Source organism: the organism of the source record quoted next, unplaced genomic scaffold (genome assembly GCF_019419815.1).
Source record: "Pyrus x bretschneideri cultivar Hongxiangsu unplaced genomic scaffold, Pyrus_bretschneideri_v1 Contig35, whole genome shotgun sequence".
Classification (NCBI taxonomy): domain Eukaryota; kingdom Viridiplantae; phylum Streptophyta; class Magnoliopsida; order Rosales; family Rosaceae; genus Pyrus; species Pyrus x bretschneideri.
The window spans coordinates 2293455-2312690 of record NW_025999668.1 but is presented as its reverse complement, the minus strand read 5'-3'; the positions used below and the strand labels follow the sequence as shown (position 1 = coordinate 2312690).

The window sequence follows — 19236 nt, the reverse complement described above, 5'->3', positions numbered from 1 at the left end:
TGAAATTAATATGGTTATTTACATGTGTTTTAATTTGAGCTTATCTATATTTTATGGGAAGTTCAGCCGGATTTTCGGTCAATTCTAATAGTTGATAAGTTTAGTTACGACTTCATACGTATCATGGCTTCGTCACCCTTCTGGATGATGGCCAACACACCTTGACTTCGGTGCCACTAAATATTCGGGTCGAGGTGTGTTAATTAAGCCTTGATGTGCAAAGTTACGACGAAGCCTAGATGTACTGAAGTCTTTGCCATGACTTTGCTAGGAGAAACTTAGGATTTCCATACTTTGGCCCCCTAGGCTTTTGACAGTTTTGAGGAACTTGCCATCGTTTTTACAAAGTAGTATTCATCTTATCGAGTTATTAACAAACTATTTAATCACATCTTTAGTCAAGAAGCCTAACAAGTCTATCATGGAGTACATACAACACTTCAAGACCGAGAAGGCCAAGATTGTCAACTACGATGAAATAGTCGCATGGACATCTTTCAAGCGAAGATTGTCAGCAGGTCATTCACCCCGCATAGACATCGGTTGACAAGTATCATTCGATACAAGGGACTTCAAGTGTAACTGTGTTGGGGTTGAGCATCTAGAATGGCTAGGTGAATGTTCTTTATTTTATTTTCCTTTTTAGTACTTCATTTTAAGGGTCTACGGGCGTTGTATATTGTAAACTTTGTATAAATGTGTGAGACACCTCATTTAGATTGTATTATATTTACGTACGGAATCTAGTTTTTTATTTTTTATTTTTTAATTATTGTATTGTTCTATTGCCACGTGTCGATTTCGGATGTATCTCGGATCAAGGCGTGACACATGGCACGGGCCATGGGCTCCTCGGGCTGCCCATGACATTATTATGGGTAGGGGTGGGTGCGGTGCAGGTTTCGAGTGAAACCACAACCGAAACTGAAACTTTTTGCAGTGCGGTTTTGAAGCCAAAACCGAAATGAAACCAAACCATTTGATTCGGTTCGGTGCGGTTTCAAATGGTTTCGGTTTGGTTTTTGAGAAAAAAATGTACAATTTAAAATATACACCTATTTATGCATAAGACGGTCTTATTTTCCTCATATATTAATTAATGAATATGCAGCAAAATTGCAGCAACAACAATGCAGCAAAAAACAGTGGCAAAACTGCAAAAAAAATGCAGCAAAAAACAGCAGCAAAGCAGCATAAAAAATGTAGCAAAACTGCACCAAAACTCAGCTAAACTGCACCAAATCTGCACCAGAATTGCACCAGGTCGTAGAATTGAAGATGATTTTCAAGAAGATGAGTTAAGGAAAAGATGAGTTAAGGAGATGAAGATGTGTTTCAGCCTTCAGGAGCCGAAGTGCAAAACTAGATTAAAAGTTTAAAATATAACACTTATTTATTTATTTTATTATATGGTGAGGTTTCGATTTCGGTGCGGTTTTGAAAACCCAAAACCGAAATCAAACTGTTTTCTTTGTTGCGGTTCGGTTTTGAAACCAAAAACGTTTCAAAACCGCAAAACCAAACCGTTCAGTGCTGTTCGATTGGATTTATGTTTCGGTTTCGGTTTTCGGTTCCAAGTGGCCACCCCTAATTATGGGCCCTCCGAGTCGCCCATAGTACATCCAGCCATCGTGCCATATCCAGTCAAATGGTGGCAGGGTACCGACTCTTTTGAATCTCCTATTGGGGGTTCGACGCAACTGCGTTCTTAGCACATGACTTTTAAACTGCTAGCAAACAAAATTGCAGAGATTGTGCTGAACCATTAAAGATTGCTGGTATGGTCTGCAACCTCACCTCTCAGCTGCCGACTAGGGTTTTTCCATATAAATATCCAAGTCATTAAGAGAAAACGGTAATCTTCACGTACCACTTAGAACTCTCTCAAATTCTATTCTTCTCTTTACAACTTTTCTGACTTAGGCATCAGAGGTCTTTTGGTTGACACCCTACCCCTTTTAGGGGTTTCGCCAATTAGGCTAACGGTGTTTGTTCATTTATAGGTGGAATTTTGTCAAATCTACAGTGTACGAAGTTTTTTACTTGTATAACTTTAGATGATGGTAAAGAGAATAAACTGTTTTGATTATGATGCTCACATGAAGAAGATATGTTAATCATAAATGGAATGACAAGTAGGTACCCACATGAGTAGAACAGAAACATTATCAAGATTAAAAGGACATGTAGATGGAGATAAAGATTAAAAGTTAACAGAAATTGAAGCAGTAAGAATGAAAATAAAAAGCATCTTAAAAAAGAGAAATTGACTAGTTTTAACTGCAAAAGGATAAATGAACGTCATCAAATTTCTAAAAGAGAAACGGTAGGTAAGAACAAAATTCGACCAAAAAAAAAAAAAAAAAAAAAAAACCAGAAAAAGGAAAAAACAAAACTCATTAGATGACTTGTGCTTATAATACAAAATTATCGACACTTGGTAAGCAAAATGGCATGTGGGCTCCATGCATTAAGGTTATCTCCAACCCACGTTTAAAATTTCAAAATTTAGTCTCATATTTTCAACTATTCGCTTATACGTATGAGGTTAGCCAATTTTTTCCTCCAATGGTATGAGACCTATAATTCCAACCCCCACCTTTATAATTTGCTAAACTTTAATATTTCGTTGATTTTTTTTGGCTAATAATTTTGGAATAATTTTTGTGCAATCTACCTTGTTTTATTTTACAAATATTTTGATGTAAAAAAAAGTTCAAATTTGGTACAAATGGATGGGTATTTATTGAGTTTTGGTTTTGGATTTGATTAGGATAATTAATAATATTATTTTGGCTGTTAAATTTAAATTTGAGCCATTTGGGTTTTTTTTTTTACCGTTAAAAGTGATTAAACTAGATTTGAGCCATTGGATTTAAAATTGATTAAACTAATGCAGCTAGGCGCTACACTGGATCAAAACCTAAAGCATGCGCTAGCCATTGGATGGTAACGACTATATAATCTGGGCTGTGAGTTGGGTGCACCTGCTCGCAGACAATTTGTCTGCTTAGAACTTTGGCACGGGGCCTGTATGGGCTTGTCTCACGTGCAGAAGGAGAAAAGATGGGGCCCTTGGTCCACTTCAACCTTATCCACCTGGAGTGGGAAGCAATCACAAATTCCCACCCCCCAAACCTAAAATCCTATTTTTCTAAGGTCATTTCCAACCGAAGAAGGGTCAAAGAGCTCGTTTTAGCCCTATAGCCCTCCAAGAAATTAATATTTTCATAAACAGTGTCATACCATATTTCTTACTGTCACATCCCGGCCTAAGCCCCCACCACATCCCGGGCTCGACTCCACCGTAGCACGATATTGTCCGCTTTGGGCCCCGACCACGCCCTCACCGTTTTGTTTTTGGGAACTCACACGAGAACTTTCCACGCTACTTGCTTAACTTCGGAGTTCCTTTGGAACCCGAAGCTAGTGAGCTCCCAAAAGGCCTCGTGATTAATGGAGGTGGGAATGTACATATAAGGCTTAGAGGATCCACTCCCTTGGGCGATGTGGGATGTTACAATCCACCACCCTTAGGGGCCCGACGTCCTCGTCGACACACTTTTGGGCAGGGATTGGCTCTGATACCAAATCGTCACATCCCGGCCTGTGCCCCCACCACATTCCTGGCTCGACTCCACCGTAGCATGATATTATCCGCTTTGGGCCCCGACCACGCCCTCATGGTTTTGTTTCTGGGAACTCACACGAGAACTTCTCGGTGGGTCACCCATCATGGGATTGCTTTCGCGCGCTACTCGCTTAGCTTCGGAGTGGAACTCGGAAGCCAATGAGCTCCCAAAAGACCTCGTGCTAAATGGAGGTGGGAATGTACATATAAAGCTTAGAGGATCCACTCCCCTGGGCGATGTGAGATGTTACACTTACATCTCCAACCGAGGGGCCAAAGGGCCATTGGCCATATATAGCCCTATAACAAAAAATCATCTCCAACCGAGGGGGCCAAAGGGCCATAGGGCCAAACATAATTTATTATTTAATTGAATTAATCTGGTTACTTAAATTAAACTACCTCAATAATTTTTCGAGATGGAATGTCAATAATTAAGTTTTATGTTGTTTAATGTTACTTAATGTTGTTTTATGTTGTTAAATGTTTTTTTTTAATGTTGTTTAAGTTTTATGTTATTTAATGTTGCTTAATATTGTTTAAAGTTGTTTAATGTTACTTAGTGTTATTTAATGTTGTTTAATGGCTTTGGTAGTTATAGGAAAAAAAAAATAGTTATAGGAAAAAAAAATAGAGTTTTTAAATTAAAAAAATTGTAAAAAAAAAAAATCAAATTTAACGGCTAGCTGATGTTAGCAAGTAGTCGTTGGATTCAAATGCTTGGGCTGGCTCGGGGCTAGCTGGCTGGCCCAAAGGGGCTAGCATGTTGGTCTGATTCCTCTTTTTTGGCCTGGTGGGGCCCACGAGCCATTTGGCCTAGCCCTCAGCTGGATACGGTTTTCGTGTCATTTCAGTCTATTTTTGGCCCTCTGGTCCTTTGGTCCTCTAGCTGGATTGGTTGAAGATGGACCTAACCCCTAGAATACACCTCGGGGAGAGGTTTTGGGCCCAAATTTTGGATTTTTTTTTAATTTTTTTTTTATTTCTCAACCTCTTGGAAAAGCCTAAGGGAGAGATATGTACAATGTTTTTTGTTAGACTAAGATGCTTCACTAAAACACCATATGAAGTTATAATGGACACCTCAAAACGGTTCATTTGAAACACAAACGTAAATATCAAGACACACAAGCTTCATCAAAAGATATCACTGTTTGAACACTATCACGAAACAACAAAAAAAACATAATCACATAGAGAGATACCAAATTAAAATTCAAGTGAACAATAAAAATGATAAGGTATTGACGAACTACATTTCCTACAAACAATATTATCTACACTAAGGGGGAGGGGGTGCACTTAACCTCACAATGGGCTACCAGTAATGTAGTTCAAATTCGCTTTTAGCAAGAATCGAACCTAAGATTTCTCACTTACAAGTGAAGAGGAATACCACTAGACCTTTCACTTAAAATTGTATAAGGTTAACTTTTTGCCGAATTGATTGTCAAACTTTCATTAAATTGATCAAGTAGTGTGTGTGTGTGTGTGTAACATTTATATATGTGAATCTGTAAGTCACATTTACAATATATTGACAAACTAAAACAACTCACTTACAAATAAAAAAAATATCACAAGATTATATGACTAAGCGGCGGCGACACTAGAAAGTTAAAGGGGCACAACTAATCTTTTTATGTTTTTGTCATTATTTTAGGTTGCTTGGTGAGGTGGGTTACACAACAGTGTACTCTGTGAGTCTCTAGGGTAAATTGAAGGAGAGAGGAAAGAAAAATTGAATGGTAAGAATGAATTGTAAAAAGTAAAAATATTTAAAAAGAGAGGAAATTGAACGGTAATTAAAAAAAGTTGTAATTAAAATAAAATAAAAAAACGAAAAGAGAGGGGCAAAAACGAACAAGACCCATTCGATTTTCTGATTTCCGATCTCCTAAAGAACCTACCTTTTGACCGCCTGACGGGTTCAGTTTGTTACCACAAACAATTACCCCCTCTCTCTCTCTCTCTCCCCTCGCTCTCTCTCCCCTCCCCCTTCTCCTTCTCTCCCTTACCAAAAACACCAAAACAACTCTCTCTCTCTCTCTCTCTCTCTCTCTCTCCCTTTTCCTCTCTCTGTGTTTAAGTTGTTCTCTCATGGTTTCTCAATAAAACCCTTATCTTTCTCCACACTCTCACTCCCCAGGTACTGCAATCAGACCCCGATCACTCTCTTAATCACTCGCTTTACGGTTCGGTTAATTAGGTTTGGTTGATTTGATTTGGCGTTTGTGGATCTGCGTGTTTGGTTGCAGAGAAAATTTTGAGGAAAAGTTAATTGGGAATTAATCGTAGGAATATATGTCCTTCAATCAATCAAGGTCGGACAAGAACGAGACGCAGTACCGGAAAACAGGGCGATCAACTGGCTCTAATCAGCAGCACAGGGGATACTCACCCGCTTACCCTAAGGGCACCGCCGCCTCCGGTGGGCCCGCCCCTTCCATCTCCTCCAACCGCAGGTATGCATATATGCATATATATATATATTTATATATATACATACATATATATCTGTGTGTGTGTATCGTATCTACTTATTTGCATTTGTGTCCCTGCGTAGGGTTTGTTTCTGATCAGTTATACTTCACTTTTAACAATCTCTGCAATTATATTGCGTTGGATTGTGATTTTACGTTTTTGTTCTTTTTATACGTTTCGGAATTTATGAGATGCTGGACATTAGGGTTTGATGATTTTTATTTTAAATATTCAGTTTTAAGAAGAATAATAACAATGCACAAGGAGGGCAATCCAGGGCAAGTGGTTACATAAGTCCTCAGGATTTCGGTAGTGCTTCTGCACAACGTGGTGGTGTACAAAATGGAGCCCATGTACAGCCCCAATTGCATGGTACAGATTTCAAAATTTCAGTTCTCTTTCAGTCTAAAAATTTATGTGATATTATCGTGATTGTTTTGTAGAGTTTTATGGTTAGTTGAAGGAGTATAGGCGTATGAGATAAATGGGTTCTTTTTTACAATCTGTTTTGCCCATTTTGATTGATTTTCATTTCTTTGCAATGTTTTCCTGCGATTGATTTAATGTAGGAGGTTCTGATGCACCCATTGCAAGCACAGCTCCCCGGACAGCTGAAGCATCAGCTCCTCAGAGAAGCTCCCGAACTGTTCCAAAGGCTCCAACTTCTCAATCTGCCTCTGTGGCATCTGACACAAGAACACCCACTACACCAGCGAAGCGTAAGTTCACACACTGGACCATGGATTTTGTTGTACTCGCTGTTGGGGAATATCGGCATATTTTCAGTGTTATATAGCAACATTATGATGTCAATGCTAGATTTTCTTGGCAGTGTTCTCCCAAATAGGCAATTTAATAATGATTTTAACGTGCTGATTTATGATATATTGATAAATGCAAGTATTCAGGTTTTAACTTTTTCTGTTGGTTTTAGCCCCAGGAGATGCGACCAAGGGCTTTGCCTTTCAGTTTGGGTCTATAAGCCCTGGTTTCATGAATGGGATGCAGGTATTGTTATATGCTATTGCTTGCGAACACTTGATGTAAATTCTGAAATTTCTTGTATTTCTATGTGATGAACAAATTTATAGCATGTTTTTAAAAGCGGAAAGGTTGTGTTCCTTGTAGATTCCTGCTCGAACCAGCTCAGCTCCCCCAAATTTGGATGAGCAGAAACGTGATCAGGTTAGCGTGTTTTCCTTTTCTCTCATCTTCCTGCTTATTTTTTAATGAATAGTCTGATGGGTTCAACTGCACATGATACTCTTTGACAGAATATCTGTACAGTACATTTCTTCCTATATGTCCTCTTTGCTAATATAATGAAATAGTATTCTTTGTATTTGTATTTAAATGTTATTTAATTTCAATGAGTAATTCCGCATCCTTGGGCAGTTTTTATGGCTGATTACACTTTTCACTTTTGTTTATTAGTTGTGAAATCATTGTGTCATGTTTGAGCATGCAGGTGCGCTATGATTCTTTTAGAGCTGTGCCTTCAGTGCCAGTCCCTACTGTTCCTAAGCAGCAGTTACCAAGGAAAGATTCAGCTTCCATTGATCAGCCTAATGCTACTGAGGTTCATATGGTACCCAAGGTTAAAAAGGATGAGCAAGTCTCACATGCACCCCCTACTAGTCAAACTCAGAAACCTTCTTCTCATCCAATACCGGGGATGTCCATGTCAATGCCATTTCATCAGCCACAGGTTCCGGTGCAATTTGGTGGCCCCAACCAGCAGATCCAATCTCAGAGTATGATTGCCAGTTCACTTCAAATGCCAATGCCTATGCAATTACCAATTGGTAGTAGTCAAGTACAGCAGCCAGTGTTTGTTCCAGGTCACCAGCCCCATCCAATGCAGCCCCAGGGAATTATACATCAGGGACCGAACCTGACTTTTACCTCCCAAATGGGTCCTCAGATACTTCCGATAGGCAACTTGGGGATCAGCATGGCGTCACAATACCCCCAACAACAGGGTGCAAAGTTTGGTGGCCCTCGTAAAACTCCTGTCAAGATTACACATCCAGATACACATGAAGAGTTGAGGCTTGATAAACGGACAGATTCATATTCGGATAGTGGGCCATCAGCCCCCAGGACTCACCCTAATATTCCTCCTCAATCTCAGCCTATACCATCATTTGCACCTCCTCATACTACCAACTATTATGCCAATTCTTACAATCCCAGTTCCCTATATTATCCGGCTCCAAGTTCTCATCCCTTAACTAGTAGTCATATGCCACCCAATTCACAAGCACTGAGGTTCGGCTATCAAGTGAGCCAGGGTTCCCAACCTGTACCTTTCATTAATCCATCATCTCATAATACCCTGCCTGTAAGCAAGTCTGGGTCCCTTGTGCACAATGTGGTGGATCCACCTAACCAGGAACACGTACGCGATGTACATAATATAAGTGCCTCTGTTCCATCAACAACTATTCCTGTTGTAGTTAAACCTCCTGCTGGAACTGTTGGAGAGAAGGCTGTCGACCCATTGCCAAACAGCTCAGCTGCTGTTGAAAAAGGTGAATTATCGAAGCCTTTGAGACAATCGGGAGAAGTTATCCAATCTGCAGGTGACCAAAACATCCTCAAATCATTGACAGTGATGGAAAAAGTATCTGCAAGTGGACTTGCTACTGCTTCAGTTGAAAAACAGGTTTCAAATCCTTTGTCCTCTTCTTCAGTTGCTCCAACTGAGGAGTCTGTACCAGTTGTGACCACCACTGAACCCAGAAGAAAGGAAACTCTTAGTCGGTCCAACTCAATTAAAGATCAGCAAAAGAAAACAGGGAAGAAAGGAAATGTTCAACCACAGCTTCAGGTACTTATTTTCAGTACTTTCAGATAACCTTCCATTTTCTTCTCTTTAGCGGTAGCTTTTAAATTTGTGTCATCATTTTACACCCTTGATGACAGGTTGTTGGGCAGTCTAGCTTTACATCAAGTGTTCCGTCTCAGTCTGCAGAACATGGTATACCTTCTAGTAGTGATATTTCTGGAACTGTAGAAGCTAATACAACTCTTGCTCCAGTAAGCAGTGCATCTGTGTCAGAGTCAGCGAAGGAACCACTGTCAGATGTTAGTGCTCCTACTGATCGTTCTGAATCAAAGACTGAAGCTATTGGGGAAGGCACTATTCCCATCACCTCTGAAATATCTGGTCCTGGGATGATTGTTGGTACTTCAGATTCTGTTCAACATAGTCAACTAGACAATTCTTTACAACCAGATGAACAAGGACAACTTGACTTGACGGGAGCAGAAAAACAGGCAGAACAAATTTTGTCTGGAAATTACAAACAGGATACTAAAGGTCATGGTATTTCTGCAGATTCTATTTCCGTAGAACCTCTGGAATCTGCTAAAGTACCTGCGGAGCATTCTGTTGTGAAGGCAACAGCTAAAGAAAGTACAGTTGCAACCTCAGACCCTGCACAAGGGGGGCAGGGCCAATATGAAAGTCTCCATGCAGAATCTGACGGAATGGATGCCTCTTTAAGCAGAAGTGATGGAATGGGTGGCAATGAAGTTTCTTTTTCAAAACCTAGCAAATTAGAGCAGCATTCTGCTTCTGTTCAAACTACCGAACTTTCAGGCAGAACTTCAAAAACTGAAGGTACATGTGAGGAGAATTTTGGTGGTGGTGGGGGAAATATTGAGAATATTGGTAGTGGTGGCGATTCTCTTACGGTGTCAGGCTTCAGGGACAAACATGAACTGAGTAGAACTAAGAGTACTATAGCAAAGGCGAAGAAGAAAAGAAAAGAAGTTCTGTCAAAGGCAGATGCTGCTGGTGTGACCTCTGATCTTTATGGGGCATACAAGAACCCTGAAGAAAAGAAGGGTATTGAAGACACCGAAAGTACTATGACCAGTTTAATTTCAAAGCAGGTAGCTATTGATGCTCCTCAGCAACATGTTTTAGGGAGGGAGAGAGATGCACCTGTTAAAGTTGAGCCTGAGGATTGGGAAGATGCTGCTGACATCTCTACCCCAAAACTGGAAACCTCAGATACTGTAGAGCAGGTCCATGGAGTGGAGGATTCTGACAAAGATGGACATGAACATGGGACGAATAAATATTCCAGAGATTTCCTTTTGAAGTTTTCTGTGCAATTTACTGAGCTTCCAAAAGGTTTTGAAATTATATCTGATATAGCAGAGATCTTCAATGCTAATGTGAATACTGCTCCTTATGATTCACTCCCTAGTCCGGGAAGAATTATTGACAGGCAAGGAGGGGCTGCAAGACTTGACCGTCGTGGGAGTGGATTGATGGATGATGATAGATGGAATAAGGGAGCTGCTGTCCGAACTGCCCAAGGACCAAATTTTGGTGTATTGAGGAATCCACGTGCACCGGCACCAGGTCAGCAGCATGTTAGAGGGATCCTGCCTGGGCCTGCCCACTCTGTTGGCCATCAGGGAGGGATGCAAAGAAATAATTCTGATGCTGACAGGTGGCAGAGAGCTACGAATTTTCAACCAAAGGGCTTGATGCCATCTCCTCATACTCCATTACAGGTGATGCACAAAGCTGACAGGAAGTATGAGGTGGGTAAAGTGAGTGATGAAGAGCAGGCCAAGCAAAGGCAGTTAAAGGCTATACTAAACAAGTTAACTCCACAAAATTTTGAAAAACTTTTCGAGCAAGTAAAAGCTGTCAATATAGATAATACAACGACTCTAACTGGTGTCATTTCACAGATCTTTGACAAGGCTCTTATGGAGCCTACTTTCTGTGAGATGTATGCAAACTTCTGTTTTTATCTTGCCGGAGAGTTACCTGATTTCAGTGAAGATAATGAAAAGATTACTTTTAAGAGATTGCTTTTGAACAAGTGCCAGGAGGAATTTGAGAGGGGAGAAAGAGAGCAAGAGGAGGCCAATAAGGCTGATGAGGAGGGTCAGGTGAAACAGTCTGAAGAAGAAAGAGAGGAGAAAAGAATTAAAGCGCGAAGACGAATGTTGGGTAATATTAGATTAATTGGGGAGCTTTACAAAAAGAAAATGTTGACCGAGAGAATAATGCACGCATGCATTCAAAAGTTGTTAGGTCAGCAACAGACTCCGGATGAGGAAGATATTGAAGCTTTGTGCAAACTAATGAGCACAATTGGGGAGATGATTGATCATCCGAAGGCCAAGGAGCACATGGATGCATATTTTGAAAGAATGAAAAGCTTATCGAATAACATGAAATTATCTTCTAGAGTTAGGTTCATGTTGAAGGACGCAATTGATTTGAGAAAGAATAAATGGCAGCAGAGGAGGAAAGTTGAAGGACCAAAAAAGATTGAGGAAGTGCACAGAGATGCTGCACAAGAACGGCAGGCACAGTCTAGTAGGCTGGCCCGTGGTCCTGGAATCAACCCATCAGCTAGAAGGGGGCCTCCTATGGAATTCAGTCCAAGAGGATCGACTATGTTATCTTCTCCTAATGCCCATATGGGTGGTTTCCGTGGGATGCCTGCTCAGGCTCGTGGTTATGGTAGTCAGGATGTCCGCACAGATGAAAGACATTCTTATGAGAGTAGGACCTTGTCAGTTCCTTTGACTCAAAGACCCATCGGTGATGATTCTATTACTTTGGGTCCCCAGGGTGGTCTTGCCAAAGGAATGTCCATCAGAGGACCACCATCAATGTCAGCTGCTCCTTTGGCTGAGATGCCTCCCACTGCTGGAGACTCTAGGAGGATGACTGCTGGTTTGAATGGTTTCAGTTCTCTTTCAGAGCGGACAACATACAATGAAAGGGAGGATCTTGTGCCAAGATATATGCCAGATAGATTTTCAGGTCCAGCTGCTTATGATCAGTCAAGTGCGCCAGAGCGTGATTTAAATTTTGGTGGTAGGGACCCTAGGAGTTCAGATCGTAGTTTTGATAAAACTCTTCCAACTTCACCACCCACACGTGCACATGGAGCAGTTTCAACACAAAATGTTCCATCAGAAAATGTGTTGACTGAAGACCGTCTTAGAGATAAGTCTTTGGCAGCAATTAAAGAATTTTACAGGTATATTCTTATTTTTGAGAGAGCAGTCCTTTCTCAGTACTTGTTTTTTTAGGTTAAGAAATTGTCTCATGCATGCTTTAGACTGTTCTAATTTTTTTTTTTTTTTTTTTTCTTAGTTCAATGCATCTTTTAGATGTGATAGTTCTCAGCTTGAAAAAAGTCTGCCTAATTTGCTTAATGTGAGTGTGTATTCAATTCTTGAAAGGAAAATGGGGCATGGTTCTGTGCCTGGGGAATGGATAGGATTTAGGAGCAATGGTTGGTCATCTTCCAATTATTTTGGTCAACTTCAAGTTGCATAAGTAGAATTGGGATTGTTTCTCTGGCATTGAATGGACCCCACAGGTGATACAGGGAAAAGGAAAAAAAAAAACAATAAAAGTGAAGGAGTTGAGTTAGTTGTGATGGATTTTGTTGTGAGATTACTTGTATACTATGTTATAAAGTGGTAGAGACAATTTGTTCGGAGTCTCATAAATGTAGCTGGTGTCAGAATATGGGGTCCATGAACCAAGCTCAAGTGGCATGGGATGAGTGAGGTGTGGGCAGAGGTCCTAAGTTCAAATATTTGTGTTAGAAAAGAAAATAAAAGAATGTAGGCCAAAGACAGTGATTTCTATCTATTCTAATGTTCCTCTGGTAACCAACTCATCTTTAATTGTTAGATCTCAGTTGGAAAAATTCACTTCATGTGCAGTTGGCCAGTTGTTTTAGTTGCTGTCTTGGTTAAACCGCATGCTTGAAATTGTTTAAATGTTTATGTTTTTTCACATCTATTGAAAAATATACTGTAGGGTTTCTGTGCATAAGTTACACTGATGTAGAAATAAATAAGTTCGGATTATTTTAGCATGTAACAGGGTTTTATGCTTTTGAAGATGAAAATCTTTTTATCAATTTTCATGTATGTCTTATTTTTTTAGTGTTATCTGCCCTCTTAATTTTTTGCCGAAATTATTGTTGTGCATTCATGGATATTGAGAAACCTTGGGAAGTTGTTTTGCATGGAGTTGTAGTACAGCATTTGAACTGCTACTTTGGAAACTTGAATGCAGTGAGTGCAATGACAAGTAATGTGATGTCTAAATGTGTTTAGTTTGATCGTGCATATATGTGGTTTGTCTATTTTAATTATATACTTTCGGAAAAGCAAGCAGAATTGTTATAGAAGTATGGATCCATTTTGGAATAGGTCTGCAGTGTTTTTTTTCTTTTCACGCACCTAATATATGGTTTATGTTGACAATTATAACTGTAGCATTGTCTTTTGATGGGTGGGATGTATTATAGAACTTCTGATATGTTATCTGATAACTCTCGTTAAGATTTTTCATATGCTCTTCCTTAATTTTGTTTCCGTCATATTTTCAGTGCTCGAGATGAGAAAGAGGTTGCTTTATGCATTAAAGAATTGAACTCACCAAGCTTCCATCCGTCAATGATCTCCCTTTGGGTCACAGACTCTTTTGAGAGGAAGGATGCAGAAAGAGATCTCTTGGCAAAGCTTCTAGTCAAGCTTACAAAGACCCATGATGGAACATTGAGTCAATCTCAGCTCATCGAAGGGTAGGGAAAGTTTACGTCTGCATTTGGTTATTGACATTGCTTGTCTTCTCGGTGTTGTGCATTTTTCTATTATTTAATTTCTTACGTTATATCTGCCCAGGTTTGAAACTGTTCTGTCAACCTTAGAGGATGCCGTGAATGATGCTCCGAGAGCACCAGAGTTTCTTGGCCTTATCTTTGCCAAAGTCATTTTAGAAAATGTCGTTTCCCTGAATCAGATTGGTCAATTAATACGTGAAGGTGGAGAGAAGCCAGGGCGTCTTCTGGAAGTCGGGCTTGCAGGCAACATTCTTGGGAACGTATTGGAGATTATCATGTCAGAGAAAGGAGATAGCGGTTTGAACGAGATCCGTAAGACCTCCAACTTACGGTTGGAGACTTTTCGGCCCCCAAATCCTCTCAAATCAAGGTTACTAGAGAAATTTATTTAGAGATTAGTGATGCTCGTTGTAATCGTGTTAGAAGGAATTTATCTAATGGGATGGGGAGGGGAGGGGAGGGGAGGGGATGGGATGGATGGGGAGTAGTCATTCTCCATGTTTTAATGTTATTTCTGAACAATATTTACTGCAGTTATGAACGGTTCAATTGAGCATCAAATTTTCTAGCCCCCTTTTAATTGCTCTCTCTGGGTATCTTTGTGATCCTAATTAGTAATTAGTGTGTTTTTCCTTGCAATCATGACTACTTTGTAGATCCGAATGCTCGATCGATTTCTTCCGTCGGTTTCTGTAAGCTGTGAAAAAGCCGATAGAATATGTCCAGGTTTCAATTCTGTTCAATAAATAGGTTTTGATTCTTTCCAATAAAGTTGATAGTTTGTTCTGCTCAATAAAGCCGATCGGCATAGGTTTCCATTCTGTCCAATAAAGTTGATCGACTAAGTTTAAAGTCGATTGACTGAGTTTAGGATTAAAATAGGTTCATTTTTTTATTCCATACAAAGCGTGAGCACGTGTTCAGTTTTCGATTCCGTGCAAAGCGAGACCATGAGTTTAGGATTAAAATAGGTTCAGTTTTTTATTCCATACAAAGCGTGAGCACGTGTTCAGTTTTCGATTCCGTGCAACGCGAGACCAAAGGGCTTTTATGGTTCCTTGATAATGTTCAATTGCCTGAAGGATCCTCTTACTCTTACGTTGTGGCTTTCATTCCGGAAGAAAATATGACCAGTTGGAGCTTTGATGCACAACAATCTTCGTTATCTTGCAACTTCCGTCCAAAATAAAAAGATTTAAGAAGCAATTAAGGGACACAAGTTCTAACGACTAAGAGTGTAATCTAAAAGGACTCCCTCCACATTGTAACACGTTCGTGATCAATGCTCATGAATTTTTAAATTAAAGACCAAACCACCAATTGGATAGAAATTTCAATAATTTCTTTCATTTTGAATCTTAACTGTTTTAGGCTCCCAAGAGAACTGCAAACCTTAATAAACAAAAATGTCGAAAAGCCATCGCAAAACACAGTAACACTAAGCTTCTTTTCTTTTTCTTCAAGAAACCAAAATTCTGGTAGAATCATACTGTAACTGTTTCTACAACCTAACGCAACAAAGCCCTCAAGTAATCAACCAAAAACACAATACAAGACTTTACTAACCTGTTAAAACGAGAACCGTAACAAGTACACGCACACAAATTCATAATTCACACTTCCATTGTTTCACCACAACAATAAACAAAAGTGTTCATCTATTTATTACTCATCCAAGGATTTGTATCATCCAGAATCCAGACCTAAAATACCTTTTCTTTTCACAATATAAATATACATGTTAAGCTGCATGTAGACAGAAAAGAATCATAGGGAGAAGGGTTTTGCATACACATCAAATGGCTCACAGGCAGTTAATTGCGGTTCCTGCGAGAAAGTAAAACAGAGCAACACATCAGTCGCAGGAAATTCTCTTTAAGTAACATGCATATGGAACTTGCCTTGTGGGCTTTCGTATGACTATAGATCAGCATTTTAACTTCAAAAACTAGTAAATGTTGTGCAAAACAATACCTGTTTTAGCCCGCCAGTATCACTGCCTCCTGTCACAAGCATGCTGACTAGGGATGTCACAGCACCACCACCACCACCACCACCACCACCAAGAAGAGATGTTAAACTGCCACCACCACCACCACCAAGAAGAGATGTTAAACTGCCACCACCACCACCACCCGTACCTGTACTCCGAATGGTAGAGCGCATAGAATTGAGTATGCTTCCATAGGTGCCCGCTTGTCCACGCTCGATTGCTTGGATGAAGCAGAAAGTCATGGCTCCTGTTGATGTGATCTTTGATAGAGCCTGTTCCCATAAAGCATCATATCAGATAATGTTCTAATAGGAGTTTAAACTAGAGTTCTTCGCCCAAACTTACTGCTGTGTCAGCAGACGTTTGATCATCATCACAACCACTGAAGCAAATGACTTCTCCACCGCCTGATCCTTTCCACATGCCTGATCGAGGGCGATGATCCTCCCATACATATCGTCCACTCCTAAACCAAGAAGTGAAATTTGTTTATCACAAGAAATCCTATTTTAGATGAGGGGTAATTGAGCAGGCAGACTCATGATACTTATCAGTAAGAGAAAAAAATTCAAACTTGAAGCACAGTGGAAATCAGGGTCAGAACACAATAGAATTCGACAATGGTGACAATACTCATAAACATCACATGTAATTGAACGTTAAAGATCATACATGTATAAGTTCAGATTATAGAACCATAGTGAAAATCCCGCCTTGACCATATGAAAACTGGTTAAAACCATTGGACTAAAACTATAGAACTTGAAGAAAAAAGAATTTTGAAGGACTTTACTGGGCCGCCATTTCCTTTAAAATGGACCTATACAAATTTATAGTGTGAAATCTTTTGCTCAAAAGGGGCTCATGGCAAATGCCTTAAGTGTCTCCCCTCTGAAATGGCCATTTTCCTGACAGGTCTGCTATGATTACTAGCTGGAAGTCCATCTCACCGAAAGTACAATGTTCAGAAATGATATTTGTTGATTTTTCGTATGGTTCCAGTTACTAATAAGATGATAAGCATGCATGTCAGACAAATGTCAATCTACAGATCATTACCAAATTTACTGGAAACTAACCTGTCCATTCTGCAAAGGAATGGCAAATCCAGTACAGTGCCACTATGACAAGCATCTATTATTGCATGAAGCTTAGCCCCGGGTGGAATGGGTCTCACAATTGCTGCATTTATCTCATCATCAACAATCATACCCTGAGTTTCGAAGTCAAGGGGACAAAGGGTTTCATCATATCCATCAACTTCATCGCCATTATAATTCCTCTGCCGTGAACCATGGCCAGAGTAATGAAAAAAGAGGGAGTCGCCTGCTTGACAGCCTTGTACAAGCCAATATAATGCCATTCTAATGTTATATTTGTTTGGAATCTTGGAGGGGTGAGTTTCTTCTTCTGCAGTTCAGAACATGAGTATAAATTAACAGTACACATGTTACTAAAAACAAGAAACTGAGATATGATTCGCCAAAGGGTTCAGAGAGTGATTAGTACGTTGGAACAGGGAATTGCAATACAACTAATTCTTTGAAACTGCTAGCAGTCCAATCCCAACATAAACAATTGCTTTGTCATTGGTTAACTCGGAAAAGGGAAGAAACTTTGATATGAAGAGGGAAAAGGTTATCAAGAAAAAAACCACGGATTACGATCAGAATAAAGCTACCAAAAAAAAAAAATCATATTTGATTGATTTTAGTGCTTTTAACTGTTAATAACAACAATCCAAGAGGTGTAATATTATCCTGCAAGTTCTGATATAAACTAAACATCCTGCAAGTACTAACACAGTCTGTACATATCTACCACTCTTAAGGTTCCTATGGACTGTAAAAGCCAAGTATGAGAGTCAACCGAACATCCAAAAGTGTCATATAGAATAAGAGCCCTGATTTGTCGCCTAAGTTAACATACAACATGCCTTGGGTTGATCTAATCATTGAAACTGACTATTCAGCTAGGGAAGTTGGAAGATGCTCAGTTTAATCCAACATTACCAGAGAATTTATTGTTTTCTTGATAAGTAATGTTATCTAATGTTCTCAAAAGAAAATTAAGAAGCATAGAATGATTAGCTAACAGGATCTTGGTAATTAATTACCAAAGATAATGCACACATTGCAAATTAAACACCTAGTAGTTCACAAAATTTTGGGTCATTATTTCCTTTTTATCACTAATGATTATTTCCATACCTTTAAATCACTCATATCGTCAGTTCTCTCCTAAGATAAATGTCCAAAGACTCCGAACACTAAACTTCCAGTTTCCTATTTGAAACGTTACTTCATAAGGTTTTTAGCTGTTTTCCTCATCCGAACCCTCTCACAAAAATGAGGCAAACACATTGACAATGATCCGCTTTCCTAATCGAAACTTTTACCACCTAGCTGCATTTCTTATCCAAACCTTTTTCTCTCACAAACCCTACCCCTAAGAATATTCAGCTGCAATTCTCATCCGAACCTTTTTCTCTCACAAACCCTACCCCTAAGAATATTCAGCTGCAATTCTCATCCGAACCTTTTTCTCTCACAAACCCTAACCCGAAATCCGCAACCTTTATTTTCCCAAAGCCTTTTTCACTTTCCAAAGTCTTTTTCACTTTCTTCAAAACATACCAATTCAAATCACATCACCAGAAACCAAAACAGAACATATAATTGCACACCAAGAACAAATATTCACAATTATATACACGTTAGGTTATGCAAAATTCAAATTAAATATATATATATGTATATGTGTGTGTGTATACCAGTGAGCATGACAATGCAATCTTCTGGAAACTGGAACTTGTTGATGAGGAGATACCGCATGCACTTGGCATCATTGATGCAACCCTTGAGCTCATGCCTCGAGTACTTATACGAGATCCCGCAGATCACGGCCTTCTTCCGCCCGTGCGCGTTGGGGGGAGGGCCTGGAGGCGCGTGAGAGTATGGAGCGGGAGGCGGAGGCGCGTGAGAATATGGAGCGGGAGGTGGAGGCGCGTGGGAGGCTGGAGGCTGAGGGAGGCCGCGTGGGTCGGCGATTAGAGTGACACCCTGGCAGATGGCGCAGCGGATGGACTCTGCGCCAGGGGGAATCTGGAGAGGGGTGCGGCAGTGGGCGCAGTTCACCAGCATGTTATACATGGTGGTGGGTCAAACTGGAATTTGGATAAAAGGGCAGGCGTAGGATGGGAATGAAGTTGAAGTTATGGATTTCTGTGATTGCTGAGAGAGAGAGAGAGAGAGAGAGAGATGTAAACTGGGTTTGGATTGGGGATGAATGGAGACTCTGAAATTGGATTAATGGAGAGAGATGGCGTGTAAGATCCTTCCGTACCCGCGAACGGCGAAGAAAAAAGAAAAGCCTGGATCCGCGTATTCAATACAATTCTTTTTTTCTTTTCTTTTTTAATGATTACAACTAGGGAATTCTAGTCTAACAAAAAAATTTAATTAAATATGCAACTGTGTGTTCAAAATTACAAA

General features: G+C 39.9%; 2 protein-coding genes across 4 annotated transcripts; one reads left to right on the top strand and one right to left on the bottom strand.

The window, feature by feature from the left end:
- The first annotated feature begins 5608 nt into the window (after positions 1-5608).
- LOC103960228 (eukaryotic translation initiation factor 4G) lies at positions 5609-14542 on the top strand. Its single transcript, XM_009372661.3, has 10 exons — positions 5609-5780; positions 5890-6096; positions 6351-6487; positions 6685-6834; positions 7050-7123; positions 7244-7300; positions 7584-8948; positions 9044-12144; positions 13516-13710; positions 13811-14542. Exons 2-10 carry the CDS (start codon positions 5936-5938, stop codon positions 14139-14141), a joined length of 5571 nt encoding a protein of 1856 aa, XP_009370936.2. The 5' UTR covers positions 5609-5780; positions 5890-5935; the 3' UTR covers positions 14142-14542.
- An 812-nt stretch (positions 14543-15354) lies between these two features.
- On the bottom strand, positions 15355-19035 carry LOC103960227 (metacaspase-1). Of its 3 annotated transcripts, none has more exons than XM_048591738.1 (6): positions 18516-19035; positions 16822-17152; positions 16088-16208; positions 15849-16014; positions 15724-15809; positions 15355-15576 (listed from the first exon to the last, which is right to left on the bottom strand). In XM_048591738.1, exons 1-6 carry the CDS (start codon positions 18892-18894, stop codon positions 15517-15519), a joined length of 1143 nt encoding a protein of 380 aa, XP_048447695.1. In that variant the 5' UTR covers positions 18895-19035; the 3' UTR covers positions 15355-15516. The 3 variants fall into 3 exon arrangements, with proteins under 3 accessions (XP_048447695.1, XP_048447696.1, XP_009370934.2); XM_048591739.1 differs by having other exon boundaries at positions 15724-15806; XM_009372659.3 differs by having other exon boundaries at positions 15724-16014.
- Between the last annotated feature and the right edge of the window lie 201 nt (positions 19036-19236).